The sequence below is a fragment of the Dreissena polymorpha genome, chromosome 10 (assembly GCF_020536995.1).
Source record: "Dreissena polymorpha isolate Duluth1 chromosome 10, UMN_Dpol_1.0, whole genome shotgun sequence".
Lineage (NCBI taxonomy): Eukaryota > Metazoa > Mollusca > Bivalvia > Myida > Dreissenidae > Dreissena > Dreissena polymorpha.
In genome coordinates, this window is record NC_068364.1 from 85,144,941 (window position 1) to 85,163,867 (window position 18,927).

The 18,927-nt window shown below is 34.7% G+C and overlaps 3 protein-coding genes across 8 annotated transcripts in view; 2 read left to right on the plus strand and 1 right to left on the minus strand.

Annotated features, from left to right (window-relative positions):
* LOC127847419 (GDP-fucose transporter 1-like) overlaps positions 1-16,011 on the plus strand; it is a 291,500-nt gene extending 275,489 nt beyond the window's left edge. The window contains exon 3 of the transcript XR_008033961.1: positions 13,146-16,011. The gene's annotated coding sequence lies outside the window, so the exon portion shown is untranslated. The remainder of the gene's footprint in view (positions 1-13,145) is intronic.
* The window catches only part of LOC127847414 (dnaJ homolog subfamily C member 11-like), a 313,717-nt gene that overhangs the window by 257,993 nt on the left and 36,797 nt on the right, over positions 1-18,927 (minus strand). The window contains exon 17 of one of the 6 annotated variants that reach the window (XM_052379306.1): positions 16,740-18,711. The exons of the other annotated variants lie outside the window; for them this stretch is intronic. Coding sequence (XP_052235266.1) covers positions 18,653-18,711 — 59 coding nt within the window. The 3' untranslated portion in view covers positions 16,740-18,652. Of the gene's footprint in view, positions 1-16,739; positions 18,712-18,927 lie in introns of those variants that run through there. 6 annotated transcript variants of the gene reach the window in all.
* LOC127847418 (GDP-fucose transporter 1-like) lies at positions 651-10,493 on the plus strand. Its single transcript, XM_052379321.1, has 2 exons — positions 651-811; positions 7,314-10,493. The coding sequence occupies exon 2, from the start codon at positions 7,383-7,385 to the stop codon at positions 8,418-8,420; it is 1,038 nt and encodes a 345-aa protein (XP_052235281.1). The 5' UTR covers positions 651-811; positions 7,314-7,382; the 3' UTR covers positions 8,421-10,493.

Here is an 18,927-nt window from a genome sequence, read left to right on the forward strand (position 1 = left end):
TGTGACCCATTTTTATACCGGAACTCTGATAAAGTAGACCCATTTTGATACACGATTTTTGAAAAAGCATACCCATTTGTATACGATACCGTTGAGAAAGTGAGCCCATTTCAATACAAGAAGTTTGATAAACTGGACCCATTAAAATACTAGAATTTAATAAAGTGGACACATTTCATACTAGAATTTTAATCTCTTTCATATCAATACAGTATACTTATTTTGCTATTATATCTTTCCCGCTACTGAAATTTACTTTTTAATACCCATTAATATACAAGAATGACATTTATCATACTCATTTTGATACTGATACTTTCAAATCTGTATGCATTTACATACAAGCAAATTTCTGATTTCACTACCCATATATTTACTTAGATGCTCAAAACCATACCCATATCTATAATTTTAGTCGAAAAACACACCCCATAAAATCGGCAAACCCCTATATACCCGTATATAGGAAGTAACTCTCCCCCGGGCTATGGGGTTTTCTCCGACTCCAGCCAAGCTAAAAATAAATAGTAAGATCTGTTTGTATTTTGCCGCTTATAGCTATAAGATTTGTCTTAACTTTAATATTGTCTGGTTCAATATTTTGTAGCCTCAATATTTTGCTGTCACAGTCTACTCTTGGTTGGCTGGGCGTTTGCAATTACATTCCAAGCGTTTTGTGTCGCTAATTAAGACTTTATTTAAAGTTGATTAATAAATGTTTGTGTATACAAGTATTCAACGTTTTTAGCAATTTGACAGATGGAACGTTTTTCTGCCATTTCCAATAAAAGACCTCTGTTATTTATTAGATGTAAGTCACAATTTAATGTACTCGGCTTGTCCGAATTAATCCGAATTTTATGTGATGTTTATAAATTAAAGGTTTATGAACTTAAATGATGTCTATATTGTTATTATAAATACATATAAATCGCATATTCATTTTACATACAATTAAAGTTATCAACTTACTATACTAGATTGACTTGATATATTTAATTATGACATTTGGTCTATAATGTTATTTATTGTTATGTTTCCATGGTATGCTTGTTTTCTTTTGATCTCAACACCCAAGTGGACCAATTAAAGTTTTGAATATAGTAAAACAATTTATAGAATTCACTTACATTGATTTCCATATACATATTATATTTGCAATCTTCTTACTGTTTAGATTGACAATGGTTACAACTCATAAACTACAGTTTGGTCGCCAGTAACGAATCTGTCCCAGTAGCAGATCATTTTTCAAAAAGATCATTCTATTGCTCTAACCCCTATAGAAATTACTGATCAAACTGTATTTTCAACGAGAATATTCATTTTTCTCTTGAAATGTATATTTTCTGTTCCCAGTGATGACCTTGTTATTTTTAGCGAGGCTGTTTTCGTCCGCTGTCCGCCATAGGCCATAACTTTTTAAATATTGAAGATAGCACCTTGATATTTGGCATGCAAGTGTATCTCATGGAGCTGCACATTTTGAGTGGTAAAATTTCAAGGTGAACATCATCCTTCAAGGTCTAGGGTCGAAAAAACAAAGTCAAGGGAAGTAATAAGCTTTAAATGGACATAGTTATCTGACCTGCCCATGTATATATTTTTGAAAAATAAATCAAAGCGGTGCAGTAGGCGGCATTGTGTTTCTGACAAACACATTATGGTAAAAGGTTAAGGTCATCCTTTACGGTCTACGGTAAAAAATACAAATTTAAGGGAAGTAATAAGCTTTAAAAAGGGAGAAAATTATTCAATATTGAACATAGCCACTTTTAATATTTGGCATGCATGTGTATCTCATGGAGCTGCACATTTCGAGTGGTCAATCACAGTCACTGTAGTCGCTTTTAATTATTTGCTACTAAAAATAGAGATTTGTTAGAGACAATTATTTTCAAGGGAAGTAATTTATATAATTATAAATCTCATATTATATATTTCCTTACCAAGAATTTAAGTTCTTTTCACAGTTACTGTACAGATTTATTCTTTTGGTTATTTATAACTCAAATGATTGATTTGTCAAAGTTTTTTTTAATGATATAATTTCTTTGATGTACATTACATACCTGTGGACTTGTGTCCATAGATACATGATCAACTCAGTCCTTTTAGCATTCTGTTTTCTGGAGGTTTTTTGCTCAGATATTGAGCTGATTTTTATGCCCCCCGATTAAATGATCAGGGGTATATTATTTTTGTCCTGTCTGTCTGTCATTGTATGTGTGTGTTTGTGTTAGTGCTGCAACAATATACTGGTATATCGGTATATATAGTAATACGCAATCCGCATATTGTATTGCGATACGATTTTCATCATACCGGTATGAAAATTCTGCAAATAATCATCCACATTTCGCCCAGAAAAGCCATCCGAAATAATGATATCAAAGTAAACAAAACAAGAAAAAATAAATATGTTACGTAAAACTAGCATTCTTAAAAGTCTAGTATACGGAGTAGCGTTGTTACATGGGAGTCCGTAAGATCTGCTTTTGCGTGTCATACTGTTATATTCAAGATGAAGCTTATGTAAATACGATACAAAACACAATTAATTACATAATAAAAATGTTAATTAATGTTATTATAAACAGAAGTAATAATGATCCGAAACAAATTACGTAACAGTATTCTGATAAGTTACACGACCGGCTTTTAAACATCCACAATTCTCTTTCGGGTTATTAATCTTCTTGTCGGCTTTTGTAATAGTTCTTAAAATGGCAGACGAAACGAACGCCAAGTTTGACTTTATAGACAATTCCAATGGAAAAAGTGTTGTTTTTGGGCATATTTAAGTCTTAAAAGGAAGAGAGAAACGAATGAGATCGAGGAAGGGGTAGAATAGTGTAAGCGGTGTAAGGATTGTGTCAAATGTTGTGGCGGAACATCAAATTTGTTCTTGCACTTGACTCTTGAGCGGCACCACAAAATTTTGTAAACTGAGCAATAACTATGCTTTACCAGTTTGAATAAAACAGTAATGACTTGGTCATATTGTACTTGTAGCATATTAATAATCAGTTAATGTAAATGTCCCAGAGATTTTTTGTATACACTATACAGTATACAGCACACAATTGCGCAGCATTTTTAATGTTTAATGGGAATATCCAATGGACAAAATGACAATACTTATCTTTCATTTATAACAAAATTCTTTGTAAAGCCAAAATATGAGTTGATTGTGTTTATAATGCATTTTGTAAAAATGGCTAGAATTGCCAATAGGATATAACTAAAACCTAAACATACAATACAAATGTTATGTTTATGTAATTAAGTTGGTTTTGGTGATTAGCTGGCGAGTTATAATTCTGGTACAAGTAAGCAATATATTGCAATATATTGCAATACGTGTTTTTGAACTGACAATATATTGCAATATGGTTTTAGGCGTATTGTTGCAGCACTAGTTTGTGTGTCTGTCTCAAAACTTTAACCTTGGTCATAACTTTTGCAATATTGAAGATAGCAAATTGATATTTGGCATACATGTGTATCTCATGGAGCTGCACATTTTTAGTGTGGAAAGGTCAAGGTTTTCCTTCAAGGTCAAAAGTAAAAAAAAACATTTCAAAGTGGCGCATTAGGGGGCATTGTGTTTCTGACAAACACATCTCATTCTCTTGTTTTAATTTGAGTCTACCTACATGAACTACAGATGAAGTGTGAGTTTCGTTCTGTTCCATTGATTTTTGCAAAGTTATGGGCCCTGGATGTTCTCTATAATATTGTATCTTTGTGATCATAGCCAGGACTATACGCTTGTCAGGGCCCTCAATCTGTCAAACCCACTATAGTAGTGGGGGACATATTGTTTTTGCCCTGTCTGTTGGTCTGTTGGTTGGTTGGTCTGTTGGTTGGTTTGCGCCAACTTTAACATTTGCAATAACTTTTGCAATATTGAAGATAGCAACTTGATATTTGGCATGCATATGTATCTCATGGAGCTGCACATTTTGAGTGGTGAAAAGTCAAGGTCAAGGTCATCCTTCAAGGTCAAAGGTCAAATATATGGGTCAAAATCGCTCATTTAATGTACACTTTTGCAGTATTTCAATATTCAAGATAGCAACTTGATATTTGGCATGCATGTGTATCTCATGGAGCTGCACATTTTGAGTGGTGAAAGGTCAAGGTCAAGGTCATCCTTCAAGGTCAGATGTCAAATATATGTGGCCAAAATCGATCATTTTATGAGTACTTTTGCAATATTGAAGATAGCAACTTGATATTTGGCATGCATGTGTATCTCATGAAGCTGCACATTTTGAGTGGTGAAAGGTCAAGGTCAAGGTCATCCTTCAAGGTCAGAGGTATATATATATATATGGCCCAAATCGCTAATTTTATGAATACTTTCGCAATATTGAAGATAGCAACTTGATATTTGGCATGCATGTGTAGCTCATGGAGCTGCACATTTTTAGTGGTGAAAGGTCAAGGTCATCCTTCGAGGTCAAATACATGGGTCAAAATTGCTCATGTAATGTCACTTCTGCAATATTGAAGCTAGCAATTTTATATTTGAAATGCATGTGTATCTCATGGAGCTGCACATTTTGAGTGGTGAAGGGTCAAGGTCATCCTACAAGGTCAAACGTCATATAGGGGGACATTGTGTTTCACAAACGCATCTTGTTTACAAATAATTATTTATATTCAGAGCTTAATATGTTCATTGGAAAACATTTGATTAGCATTACCCTCTGAATTCGCCCACTAGTCGGACACATTCGTCCTTAACACGGACGCAATTTGTATTAAGGATTTATTTAGTTATACATTCCCTATATATTTACAAAAATGCAAATTTCAGTCCTGTGATGAATGTACAAGTTAATTATTTTGTCAACATGTTGATGAAAATGAGTTATAAAAAGAAGACAAATGACATGATCACTTTGAGTGTTTATCCAAACTTTACAAGAACAGAACCATTTGAAGCACTGGGGGTGAAAAAGAAAAGTGCAAACATACAAAGATAAAACATGATGTGATTCTTGTTGTTTGTGAGCTATGGGATTCTTTATAGATTGAGTCATGTGAATTGGAATGAATATGTGCATAATATTTAACCATATGCCTCTGCCATTAAATAAATTAATGTTCGCCATATGTTGCCTTCCCCTCAAGGGCTAATTGAGTTGTGATACATTTTTTACTGTAAAATCTATACAATAGAGCGAACCACGGAAAATAACCTTTCATTATTACAGAATAAGGTAATGTATTCAATATTATTTGTTAATGATGTGAAATGTATTTGACAAAAATGCCGATGGTAAAATTATGATCGATAATTGGAAATTCTGAATTGACAACATTTGATAACATTTTATTTTGAAATCTTTATTTTATTTTGAGTATTAAGGGCTAAAGTGTTTGTTGTAACAAAACATGCTTAGCAAAACTGATCTTTGCAAACTTCAAAGATAAAAATGTCTGACTCAAGGGCAAAATAAACTTACCCTAACTGTTTTCTGGAGTTTTTTTATGCCCCCGGATCGATAGATTGGGGGTATATTGTTTTTGTCCTGTCTGTCTGTCTGTCTGTCATTCTGTCCCAAAACTGAAACCTTGGTTAAAGTTTGATAACTTTTGCAATATTGAACATAGCAACATGATATTTACCACGCATGTGTATTTCATGGAGCTGCTCATTTTTAGTGGTTAAAAGTCAAGGTCAAGGTCATCCTCCGACAAGGTCAAAGGTCAAATATCATTGCATTTGTTTTCCTAAAACTTTAACCTTCGTTAAAGTTTTTTTATAATAACTTGTTTAATATTGAACACAACAACTTCATATTTGGCATGGCAAAGGTCAAAAATTAAAAAAAATAAATTTTTCTCTCCATTCAATCTCTTACTTACTTCTCGTGGAGCTGCACATTTTGAGTGGTGAAAGGTCAAGGTCATCCTTCAAGGTCAAAGGTAAAAAAAATCAAAGCGGTTCATTAGGGGGCATTGTGTTTCTGACAAACACATCTCTTGTTACACAACGCTTTAAGATATTGAGCTGATTTTGGTGTGCGAGTCTATCTACATGACTTACATATGAAATGTGAGTTTTTTTCCGGTCCATTGTTTTTTGGCGAGTAATGGGCCTTGGACTACAAATTGTTGTTTTCCAGAGATTCTTTATGCAACTATTTTAGATATTGAGGTGATTTTTGGCATGTGAGTCTTCATACATAGCTTACACATGCAGTGTGAGTTAAGTTCTGGTCCATTGATTCACTGCAAAGTTCTGAGCTTTGGATTTCAAAATTTTCTGTTTATCAGTGTGTTTTTTTTGTGTGCAATACTTTCAGATATTGAGGTGACTTTTGGTTGGGGTGTCTATCTTCATGACCTAATGATAAAGTTCAAGTTTTGTTTAGGTTTATTGAAATTTGACGAAATAGGATTTAGAAATGTTCTCTATAATAACCGTTTTTGGAACGCTTTCAGATATTTAGCTAGTTTTTGATATGTGAGTCTGCCTACATGACTTACAAATGAAGCATGAGTATTGATCTTGTCCATTGATTTTGGGGGATGTTATGGGCCCTGGACTTTCTGATATTCAGCTACATGTACCTAAATGACTTACAGATGAAATTCTGAGTTTTGTTTTGGTCCATTTTTTGTTGATCAAGTTATGGGCCTTAGATTTTTTTTCTCTTAAATAGCTCTTGTTCGGCTTCAAATTGTAGGAGGGGGCATTGTGCTTCAGTAACGCAGCTCTTTTTACAATGTTAACTAGTCAAATACTTTAACGCATTTTGTATTATATACAATGTATTATTGATTAAGCTTTCTGTTAACATTTTCATAAATAGGATGCAATTTAGATAGTTTGCAAGAACGTTAAGTGAAAAAAGTGTCTAATACCTGCATCTAAAAGAAGGATTCAGAAATAATTTCAATGATTGTTATGTATAAACTACTCAATTTTTGAGCTGATCATTTGAAATGATCAATAGCTTTTTCAAGAACAAGTCTCTAAAACTGTTATTGTCAATAGCATTCCCTCCCCTCCTGGCAAAATGTCCCTGCCTCGTTTATAAAGAAAAAAATCGAAAAATGGGTTACACGGCGCTATTACATAAACCTTTACATGTTTCCTGGGTAAAACCAGTAGTTGGTGTTTTTGTACAATGCTTCTACAGTGTGGATGGAACCTGTCACCTCAAGGTGGCTAGATACATGTAGATACCTTAAGTTATCCCCTACTCAAAGGCATTCTCTTTAAAATTCCTTAGATTTTGATTATTTTTTGTTTGTTTAATTTGATCATGACAAAATGAACTATTTTCCAGGTCAGCAACACATTCCCAGCCTAATTGATCCATCCACAAGTTGACCTCCCGTCCGACTGTGTTCCCACAATGCCTGACGACGGGTCCCACCCACGCAGGCACTATTGGATAATCGCTGGCGTCGTGCTCATGTACTGGGCAGTGTCCATCTCCATGGTCTTCCTCAACAAGTTCATCCTCAGTGGTTCGTTTGGTGATGAAGAATTGACGATTTTTGCCGCCTGGTATCAAAGCTTAAGTGCCGCCGGATTCATAGTTTTTATCGGATTTGGGGGTCAAAAGTGTAAAATAAAAGTTCCGAAAGTTGAGCCAAGTTTACTGTATTCGAGAACTATGCTACTGTTGTCGATGAGCTCAGTTTGTTCTTTGACTTTTAACAACCTGATGCTGAAGCACATTGGCGTGGCGTTTTATCAGGTGGCTAGATCGTTCACGATTATTTTCACTATAGGATTATCAGCTATTTATCTGAAGAAAGGCCTTACCGCGCGAGCAGTGATGTCGTGTTTTTTAGTAGTCTGCGGGTTTTTCATTGGAATAGACCAGGAAGATGTCTCTGGGACGCTGAGTGTCATGGGAGTTATATACGGGCTGTTGTCAAGCCTGTCGGCAGCGGTTACCGGAATACTTTTCAAAAAAGCGGAAACCGTGCTAGATAGAGATTCCCTGAAATTAGCTTACTACAACAACATGAATTGCATGATGTTGTTCCTTCCATTAGTTATAGGCTCAGGACAGCTAGTATCCGTATTTAAATCGCAGTACATTTACTCAATGAACTTCTGGTTGGTTTTGACCTTCACTGGCGGGCTCAGCCTGTGCATTGGCTGGGTCAGTGCCCTTCAGATTAAGTACACTTCACCAATAGCTCATCACCTGAGTATAAATGCCAAGTCGGTGTGCCAAACTGTTCTAGCCGTATTATTTTACAATGAATCGAAAACGTTGTACTGGTGGTTGGGTAACTTTTTGGTTGTTGCCGGAGTTTTAGTGTATACTTTCACTAGAATTCTCGAGGATTCCAAGAAATCCAAAGACGACGTCCCCAGTGCAGACTTGCCGATAACCTTACAGAAACAGCATACAAATGGGCATTTTAAAGTTTGAGTGATGTTTTGACAACTACGTTCAAATTGACCATGAACTGAAATTTATACAAACTCAACATTTTTAGCTCGGCTGTTTTCGGAGAAAACCCGAGGTATTGTCATAGCCAGCTTGTCGTGTCGTGTCTGCCGTCCGCTAAAACGTTGACATTTTGTCAAGGTTTTGAATATTGGCTCTAAAATCAAAGTGCTTCAACATACTACTTTGAAACTTCATATGTAGCTGCACCTTGATGAGTTCTACATGCCACACCCATTTTTTGGTCACTAGGTCAAAGGTCAAGGTCACTGTGACCTAAAAAAAAATAATTGACAAGCTTTTATCTATTCAAAACAGCACCCGCAGCCGAACGTGGCACCCGTTATGCGGTGCTCTTGTTGTACAAAATATTTTATTTCTTAAGATTTTATTACAATGTTAAGACCCATAATAGTTTTTAAGCACCAGTAATAGCCAATTGTACAGCTCTGGATAACTCTTGTCCAGCAGATAACTTTTGGTGTCTTCCATTTTAAGATTTCTTTTGTTGGTTAGTGATAGTATAAAAATAATAGATATATGAAACAGGTGCATATTTTAGTTTAGTCTTGGAAAAGATTTAGCCAAGGTATTTGGCTTTGGTTTTCTTTATCCGAATTAAAGTTATCTTTTGGATTGGCTAAAGTAATCCATATTTATACTATTGGCCACTCTTAGGAAAAAGCTTTGCTTTAACATATTGTATGTATAAAACTGATGCAGTTAAAGATCCAGAAGTAAGAATAAAGTTTTTCTATTATACACACTGACAGCATACTAACATAAAATTCCCTATTGACCCAACTCTGTATTTCACTCACTGCACTTAATCATGTGTCTCTTGCAATGAAGACTCGGATATATATGCGGTGGACATGATGATGAAACGATTTTCATCGGATTCCACTAAGTCATTCACATGCTCATTTCCAAATCCTAAATTGCGATTTCCTTATTGTCCCATCTCTGTGTTTCACTCACTGCACTTAATCATGTGTCAGACCGTCTGTTGCAAATTGAAGACACAGACATATATGTGGTGGACATGATGATGAAATGATTTTCATCGGATTCCACAAAGTCATTCCCATGCTGATTTCCAAATTGTAAAATGCGTGATTAGACAATAATCAGAATTTTTTTCAAGCTGACGTCAGTGAAAATCATGAATCTTTGTTTCTGGTGTAGAAATTTTAAATCAATTAAGTATTGTATTTGTTCCAGTCAGAGCAAATTGCATTAACAACATTACTTAACATAGCAAATCATAACATAGCATAGGATAGAAAAGCATAATATTACATAATATAATTATGTTGAATAATTTTGGATTTTAATACTCTCCAACAGAGTAGACAATTTAGAAACTTCTTGGGACAATTTGTATGTGTCATCAGATCTCAAGTTTTGGTCGAAAGTGGAAAATATAGAAATGAAGAATTGCGATGCAGAAATGTTTCTGGCTGAGTTTGAAATGGGTATGGTTGAGTTTAAATGGGTATGGTTGAGTTTGAAATGGGTATGGTTGAGTTTGAAATGCATATGGTTGAGTGTGAAATGGGTATGGTTGAGTTTGAAATGGGTATGGTTGAGTGTGAAATGGGTATGGTTGAGTGTGAAAAGGGTATGGTTGAGTGTGAAATGGGTATGGTTGAGTGTGAAATGGGTATGGTTGAGTGTGAAATGGGTATGGTTGAGTGTGAAAAGGGTATGGTTGAGTGTAAAATGGGTATGGTTGAGTGTGAAATGGGTATGGTTGAGTGTGAAATGGGTATGGTTGAGTGTGAAAAGGGTATGTTTGAGTGTGAAATGGGTATGGTTGATTTTGAAATGGGTATGGTTGAGTTTGAAATGGGTATGGTTGAGTTTGAAATGCATATGGTTGAGTGTGAAATGGGTATGGTTGAGTTTGAAATGGGTATGGTTGAGTGTGAAATGGGTATGGTTGAGTGTGAAAAGGGTATGGTTGAGTGTGAAAAGGGTATGGTTGAATGTGAAATGGGTATGGTTGAGTGTGAAATGGGTATGGTTGAGTGTGAAAAGGGTATGGTTGAGTGTGAATGGTATGTTGCGTGTGAAATGGGTATGGTTGAGTGTGAACTGGGTATGGTTGAGTGTGAAAAGGGTATGGTTGAGTGTGAAATTGGTATGGTTGAGTGTGAAATTGGTATGGTTGAGTGTGAAATGGGTGTGGTTGAGTGTGAAATGGGAATGGTTGAGTGTGAAATGGGTATGGTTGAGTGTGAAATGGGTATGGTTGAGTTTGAAATGGGTATAGTTGAGTGTGAAATGGGTATTGTTGAGTTTGAAATGGGTATGGTTGAGTGTGATATGGGTATGGTTGAGTGTGAAATGGGTATGCAGGGCCCTCACGCTACTTTTGGGGGAAGGGGTCCGCAGCCCTTAGTAGGGGGAATTTTTCGCGGCGTTTCCCTTTTTAGGGGATTTTTTTTACTTACTCTCTCATTATTACATGTGTACATGTTTGCACTATATTCATTGCATTTTTCATAATTTAGTATGTTTGCAAAGATTAAATTGAAATAGAATTGAGATTTTATAATCATGAGACACATCATTCAGAACCTATTTAAAAAAAAAAAAAAAAAATTTTCAAGGGAATTTTTCCCCCCAAAAGGGGAAAAAAGTATACTTTTCAGGTGGGGGACTGCCGCCGAATTTCGGCGACAGATTTAATAGATCGAGGGCCCTGGTATGGTTTGGTGTCTTAATTGCAAAGGAGCCTTGCTATGGAAAAACCATGCTTAATGAATGTGCGTAAAGTTTTGCAATCCACACAGGATAATCTTGGATGATACTTTCCACATAGACTGGATTTTCGTTAAGAAAATACTTCTTTAATGCTTCCTTCCTTTTAGAAAATACTTCATGTACATTTCTTTCCTTGCGCAGGCTAATCTGGGACAACACTTTCTGCACATGCATTAAGCCCAGTTTTCCCTGATTGCGGCTCATATTTATTGAGGGTTCTTATGACCTGTTGATTTTTAAATGTGCCATCTTTGAGCGTTTTTATTTTGTGTTTAACTTTTTCTTTTATTTATGTTTTTTACTAATAATAATGTGTTAGCATTAAGTGTGGAACTAACTCATTGTGTGGAAATTAAAAATATTGTGGACTTAAGTGTGTAATTGGGTTCAATTTATACATGTATGTGGTAATTCTTACTTATTGTGTACAATATTTTGTTTGTTAAGAGGCCTATCACAACCCAAGTTTTCATATTATGCTTATGATACAGTTTCATTGGACATTATTTTTAAACCCTATTAAACCATTTAAATTTCAGCCTCTTAAATCTTGTTGTATTATAGTTCTTCCATGCATCTGTGATATTATATTTGTATGTAAGGGAACTGATTTTGTTCTTTATGTATAATATGAATATGCCTATATCTAGTGTGATCAATTTCAATCAAATCACCCAAAATATAGACTCGAAATATATTCAGCAGGCCCAGATTTATGAACAAAAAGAACAAGCCTGTTTTAACAGGATTATTTAAAGGTCACTTTTTAGCTCATCTGAGCTCAATGTGCTCATGGTGAGCTTTTGTCATCGCCTTTTGTCTGTCGTGCGTCATGCGATGTCACCATTTGCATTGTTAACACTCCAGAGGCCACACTTATGATCCTATCTTATGAAATTAGGTCTGAAAATTCTTCTCACTGATATCTTGTCATGTTTGCTTGAAAAAAAAAGCCTGCCAGGGGGCGGGGCATTTTTCTTAATATGGATATATATGGCTGTACTAAAACCTTGTTAACACTGAAGGGGCCACATTTATTTTATGATTACTTGGTCAGAAGATTTGTCCCAATGATATGTTGAACGAGCTTGAAATTGGTTGAAAAACATGGCCGCCAGGGGGTGGGGATTTTTCCTTATATGGTAAAAACTTGTTAACACTCTAGAGGCCACATGAAACTTGGTTAGAAGTCAAGATTTGTTCCAATGATATCTTGGACAAGTTCGAAAATGGTTCCAATTGATTGAAAAATCTAGCCACCAGGGGGCGGAGTTTTCATTAAATGGCTTTATATGGCTATTGTAAAACCTTGTTGACACTAGTGATCACATTTATTTTCCAATTTTCATGAAACTTTGTCAGAAGATTTGTCCCAATGATATTTTGGACGAGTTTGAAAATGGTTCCAGTTTGTTGAAAATGATGGCCACCAGGGGGCGGGGCATTTTCTCTTATATGCAATATATTACTATTGTAAAACCTTGTAAACACTCTAGAGGCCACATTTATTGCCTGATCGTAATGAAACTTGGTCAGAAGATTTGTTCCAACGATATCTTGGACAAGTTTGAAAATGGTTCCAGTTGGCTGCATAACATAGCCGCCAGGGGGTTGGGGCATTTTCCTTTTATGGCTGTTAGTAAAAACTTGTTAACACCGACACTCTAATTGTCACATTTATTGTCCAATCTTCATAAAACTTGGTCAGAACAATTGTTTTAAGGATATCTTGGATCAGTTAGAAAATAGTTCTGGTCTGTCGAAAAACATGGGCACCAGGGGTCGGGGAATTTCTCCTAATATTTCTTAAGTAAAACCGTGTTAGCACTCTAATAGTTACATTTATATTTCACTCTTCATAAAACTTGGTTAGAACATTTTGTTCTAATGATATCTTGGGGCTGCACTGAGCAGGTCAGTTCCTTTGTATCTCAGGTGCGCGACTTGGGGCCTTTCAGGCCCTCTTGTTTAATGTTGCTATATCATGAGGAAAATATTCATTTTAAACATATTCAAGATTTCACTGAATTTAAAAGAGATCTAAACAATATAAAGACTATTTTGTAGAACACAATCAACTTAAAAAATTAAGTATGAATCAATCAAATAAGTGACTTGAGCCAGATTTTCTTAAACTGGCCTTAACTTTTTTTAGAAATTATAGCCTTATTTTTCTTATTTATTGGTATTGCCAACACAGGATATTTTTCTTAAGTGAAAGGAAAAATTTCCAAGTAAGATTGCCAAAATCTAAATACGTAATAAATATAAATTAAAGTATGTGTGTCTATGGAATAACCTTAGACAATTGTACGTGTTACATAAGTTTAAAGTTGTTAAAGTTATTATTTATTCCCTCCTTTTAAGAAAGCTGTTTATTGCAGTCGCACTGTCTGCCTGTGGTCTAACTGTCTGTCTGTGTGAAGTTGCTTGTCACAGTCATACCTTAAACATTTATTGATAGACTTCGAAAGACTATGGTGCAAATGTCCATCATCACTAGACGTGTTGTAATAAGGTCAAGGTCTTACTAAAGTGTAAGGTCAAAGTTGACCATAAAACAGCTAGAAAATTTATGTTTAAGTCATAGCTTTGCCATAATGTGTCTTATGGTCTTTTTTTTAAAGCTCGCCTGAGAACAATGTGCATGCGCATGGTGAGCTTTTGTGATTGCCTTTAGTCCGTCATGCAGTATCAACATTTGCCTTGTTAACACTAGTGGCAATATTTATTGTCCAATCTTTATGAAACTTGGTCAGATAATTTTTCCCATTGATATCTTGGACGAGATCCAAAATGGTTTCGGTTGGTTGAAAAACATGGCCACCAGGAGGCGGGGCATTTTCCTTATATGGCTATAGTAAATCCTTGTTAACACTCTAGAGGCCACATTAATTGTCCAATCTTCATGAAACTTGGTGAGAAGATTTTTCCCAATAATATCTTGGACGTGTTTGAAAAATTTTCTGGTTGGTTGAAGAACATGGCTGCCAGGGGGTGGGGCATTAGTTAATCCTTGTTAACACTCTAGAGGCCACATTTAGTGTCCGATCTTCATGAAACTTGGTGAGAAGAATTTTCGCAATGATATCTTGCACGAACTGTCAAAATGGTTCTGGTTGGTTGAAGAACATGGCTGCCAGGCGGCGGGGCATTTTTCATTATATGGCTATGGTAAAACCTTGTTAACTCTGTAGTTATATATTTTAAATAGGAGTGGTCATGTAGGTGACAAAAATTCCAAATTTTACGGACAACATAACCGGAATGGTTATGTTGTCCGTAAAATTTGGAATTTTAGTGTGGGAATCACAGCGGTTACAAATTTGATGATAAAGATTAAATCATGTAATTAAAGGTTAGGGAGGGATGACATGTATGGTTACATATTGTTGTTTTATACATATATGTTTTACTTAGCAGTGAAAGTGTTAAAAATAGATCAAATGAAGAACCATATTGTTTATACATGCTTTTTGGATTTAAGTAGCACTATTTCTTTGTTGTGAAAAAAGGACTGTTTATACAAAGGTTGTTATCATTTTTTAACCAATTGATTCTCGTTCCTTTTAGCATTTTACTAAGGTTTTGCGAGAACATTTTTGTATGTTTTTTGTTTAAGAGATGGCTCTTCCTTAATGACCTTGAACAATACCAGTAAGTGTATGCTTTTCTGTACCTTTTTCATGGAGAATGGAAATTTTTACTTATGCCTTTATTTGTTTGGTATAAACCTTAGGGATTTGCTTCCCGTTCCGGCAATATTTAGTTGTCCTTTACACAGTTAACCCTTTCCCACTCAGAAGCAAAGTAAAAATGGCTATGTGCAAACAGCATTAAACCAGTAACTCACAGTCTGTTGAGGTTTTATGCTGTTTGCTGCTCATCATTATCTAAGGTTTAAAAAAAAGAAGCCTTTAATCTTGAATTTAGTAAAAAAGGTCTTTAATTAGATATAACTTTCTAAGGGACTACAAATGCGTCAAAATATGTATCCAAGTGGTAAAGGGTAACATTGCCAATGATGGCAAAGCGCTCAGTGAATGTTATTACAATTTCTTACAATTTGATGAGCAATATTAATTGACTGTCTGTTGAGCTGTATAATAATGCTACTTTATTTCCATTCATAAACATTAAAGGCCATTGGCGCATAATACATGAGAATAAAAAAACATAATTCTCTAAACAGGAGAGCTGTGTTGCATAAATTGATATGTAATAACGAGTTTTAATTGAGTAGGACAAGAAGTATTTTGAGAGTTTACAATTTGATGGGGATGATATATAATATATATATATATATATATATATATATATATATGTATGCCTATATTGTTACTTTGTCATTAGAACAAATTATTAATAAAAAAAAATCATGTATCAAATTTTTATCTCTATACCATGAGATTAAATACAATACTGTTATTTGATTATCTATTTCAAATGAAAAAAGTCATGATATTTGCAGTTGACAACACTATTTTGATCATAATTAGGTAGCATATTCTATTTTCTTTTGTTTATTTATTAATAACTTGTAACCTATAAAAAAGACGATGAGAGAATACATTCATAAAAGTAAATAAATTTACATCAGAGAAATATTATATGAACAAACTTGCCACAAATTTGTGAAGATAATTATAATTTATCTAGTTTTATAATGTGAAGCTGAAAGCTTCCATTACAGCAGTGTTTTGTATTTGTGTATGTTTGTATACAAAACTGTTGCATTATTTGCTATATTGTATACAAGACTTCTAATGGCATGTTTACTAATAAAAATCTTGGATTTCTATTCCTGCAATTCCTTAATTTTTCTCTAATTACAGAACATATAAAATATAACGAATAGCAAAAATTATCAGTACATATAAAATATAACATTTGGTTAGGAAAATAGTAACGTGGTTGGCTTGTTTGTATCAGACATTTTGTAATGATTTTTGTTAAAAAGGAAGACTTTATATATGATGCATTTCATTTGACCACATTAACTCAGACCTAACATGACACGTTTGTTACTAAAGAATGCAAAACTATATAAATAGTAATAATCGGCTTTTGACGACATTATAAAATTAACACATTACGCGCAGACGACATAGGTGTAATTATCGGCTTTTGACGTGCCACGCGCAGACGACAAAGGTGTGAAATTACGCTCAGTGTTTGCAGTTTTGACTTCGGATTAAAGATTGATAATAAGGTGCGAATTATAGTGCTGGGACCGACAGAATCACTTCGAATTAACTATTTCTTCGGTTTAACGAAGTTCGGATTCACTATAAAATTGTACAGTAAACAAAGATGAACCCAAATCGGGACCCCAAAAATACTTCAAAATAATGGTGACTTCGGATTATCGGTGTTCGAAATAACGGTGTTGAAGTGTACATGTATAAAAAATTATTAGAAAATCCATGAAATTAATATCAAAGGACTACGCCTGATTTTACAAAATCAAATGCATACACCACATGACTGAAAGACATGGTCTGGCAGAAATTTAAGTAAACAAACACGTAAAATCTATTCATTTATTGGACTATCATACATAAATAGAATCTTATATCCACGACTACTTTCGTCATTTTTAACATGCAATAAAATGTACAGCATTAATCACAGTGAACACAAAATATGCAAATTAGGAAAATCCAGATATCAGGATGTCCTTAGCATTGCATTGTAAAACTAATATTTCAAATGATAAACAACAGTATCCATAAAAGTAAAACGCTGGTTAAGGTCAAAGGGGTCAAAATTTGTGTGGGTATGGAAAGGCCTTGTCCTTATACACATGCATACCAAATATGAAGGTTACATCTGAAGCGGCAAAGAAGTTATGAGCATTTTTCGAAACTTAAATGCAAAGTGTGACAGACAGACGGACGGACAGACAGACGGACGGACAAACAGTGCGATCACTATATGCCCTCCTTCAGGGGCTTTTAAATATATTCTGGTAATTGACCTAAAATAAACACTATAAAAATAGCCCTAAAATTGTAAACCAGTTCTTGCAATGTAATTGCAACCTTTGTTTTCAGGATAAATTAATATAAACATAATTCTTGCATTATTTTTGTTAATCTATTAATAAACACATGTAATGATATACTTGTAGAAAATATAAAAGGACCTGAAGTGCACAAACTTGTTGCAGCTTAAAACCTTCCTTTATGATCACACTTTAATCCTTTACCACTCTTCAGAGACGCACTTTGACACATTTTAAGTGTCTTAGAAAATCTAATTTAATTAAAGACCTTTCTTATAAGATTCAAGTTTTTAAAGCTTCATCTCCAACCCTTAGACACTGATGAGCAGCAAACAGAATAAAACCTGAACAGACTGCAAGTTACTCGCAGGCTGATCTGGTTTTATGCTGTTTGCATATAGCCATATTCACTTTGCTTCTGAGTGGGAAAGGGTTAAAGGTCATTTAGCTTAGAGCACAAACTCTCAAGCAGTTAGAGGAGTTGGGTCCAAAAACTTTGAGATTTAAGAAGGATGGAGGAAAAGTGCAATGCTTAATGTCTTCCACTTTGTGGGGGAAAAAGCGACAATTGACAACTGACACCGCACCTTGCCGATTTTCTAACAAATAACATATTCAGTACGTTGGCAGAACAGAACAATATTTCTGCACCACCAACACTAAATATAGTTCCTTGATATGCATTTATACTAAAGAAAATTAATTATTGGTCTTCTGACAAATTTTTCTGGTTATCCAAAACTAACTGGATGTTTATTGACTATATAATTATCACTGAATGACAATAAGCTTTTAAACAATGAAATATCTCTTTTTGAATTTTTACAGCCCCAGTGACAGGCATCATTAGAGCCCGCATTGTGTCAAATATGAATTGCTCCTAAACCGACTTTTGGAAGACTAGCCTTGTTCAAATTCGAACTCTTGAATAATGTATGTGCTATTTCATTTGTTCTGAGTCAAACTGTTCAGGGAAACTTTGTCAATGAAACCATAACTTCTAAACGGTAACATGTCTGTCAGCTTGCCTAATTTTTTATTACATTGCCTTAAGGTCTTCATTCACTATAGTATTTAAATGTATGGGAATTAATTGCAATTTAATTAAGTACAATGGATGCCTCATTAATATTGATGAATACAAACTGCCTCATTAATATCAATGAATACATATTTTTCTCATTAATATTAATGAATACGGTACAAACATTCACAGCCAGGTCTCCCACAGTATACCATTAAATAGTAACAGATCATACAAGTATTTTGTTGGTCTCCATGATGAACTGAAACAATATCAATGAGATTTTAAATCTTCAAGTCCAAATGATGAAGCATTCAAAAACCCTGTCAATGCAACCATTGTCCCCAGCAGTGTATGATGGAATAGTTGATAGGTCACTTGGCACATTACGCTGTCCATGTCAAGATGCTATCAGGTCTCGGGATCTTCTGATATGAAGGGAGGCAACTCTTCTTCTCGTAACAAATGTTCTAAAATGTAGAGGGGACTCTGGGTAATTATTTGTCACAGAATTTCTAAAATGTACAGGGGTGCCTAGGTAATAATTTGTCACATAATATCTGTGGGACTCTGGGTAATAAATTGGCACAGAATATCTCAAATGTACGGGGACTCTGGGTAATTATTTGTCACAGAGATTCTAAAATGTACAGCGACTCTAGGTAATAATTTGTAACAGAAATTTT

Coding starts and splice junctions, on each gene's coding strand:
- LOC127847418 (XM_052379321.1), top strand. CDS start 7,383: ATGCCTGACGACGGGTCCCACCCACGCAGGCACTATTGGATAATCGCT.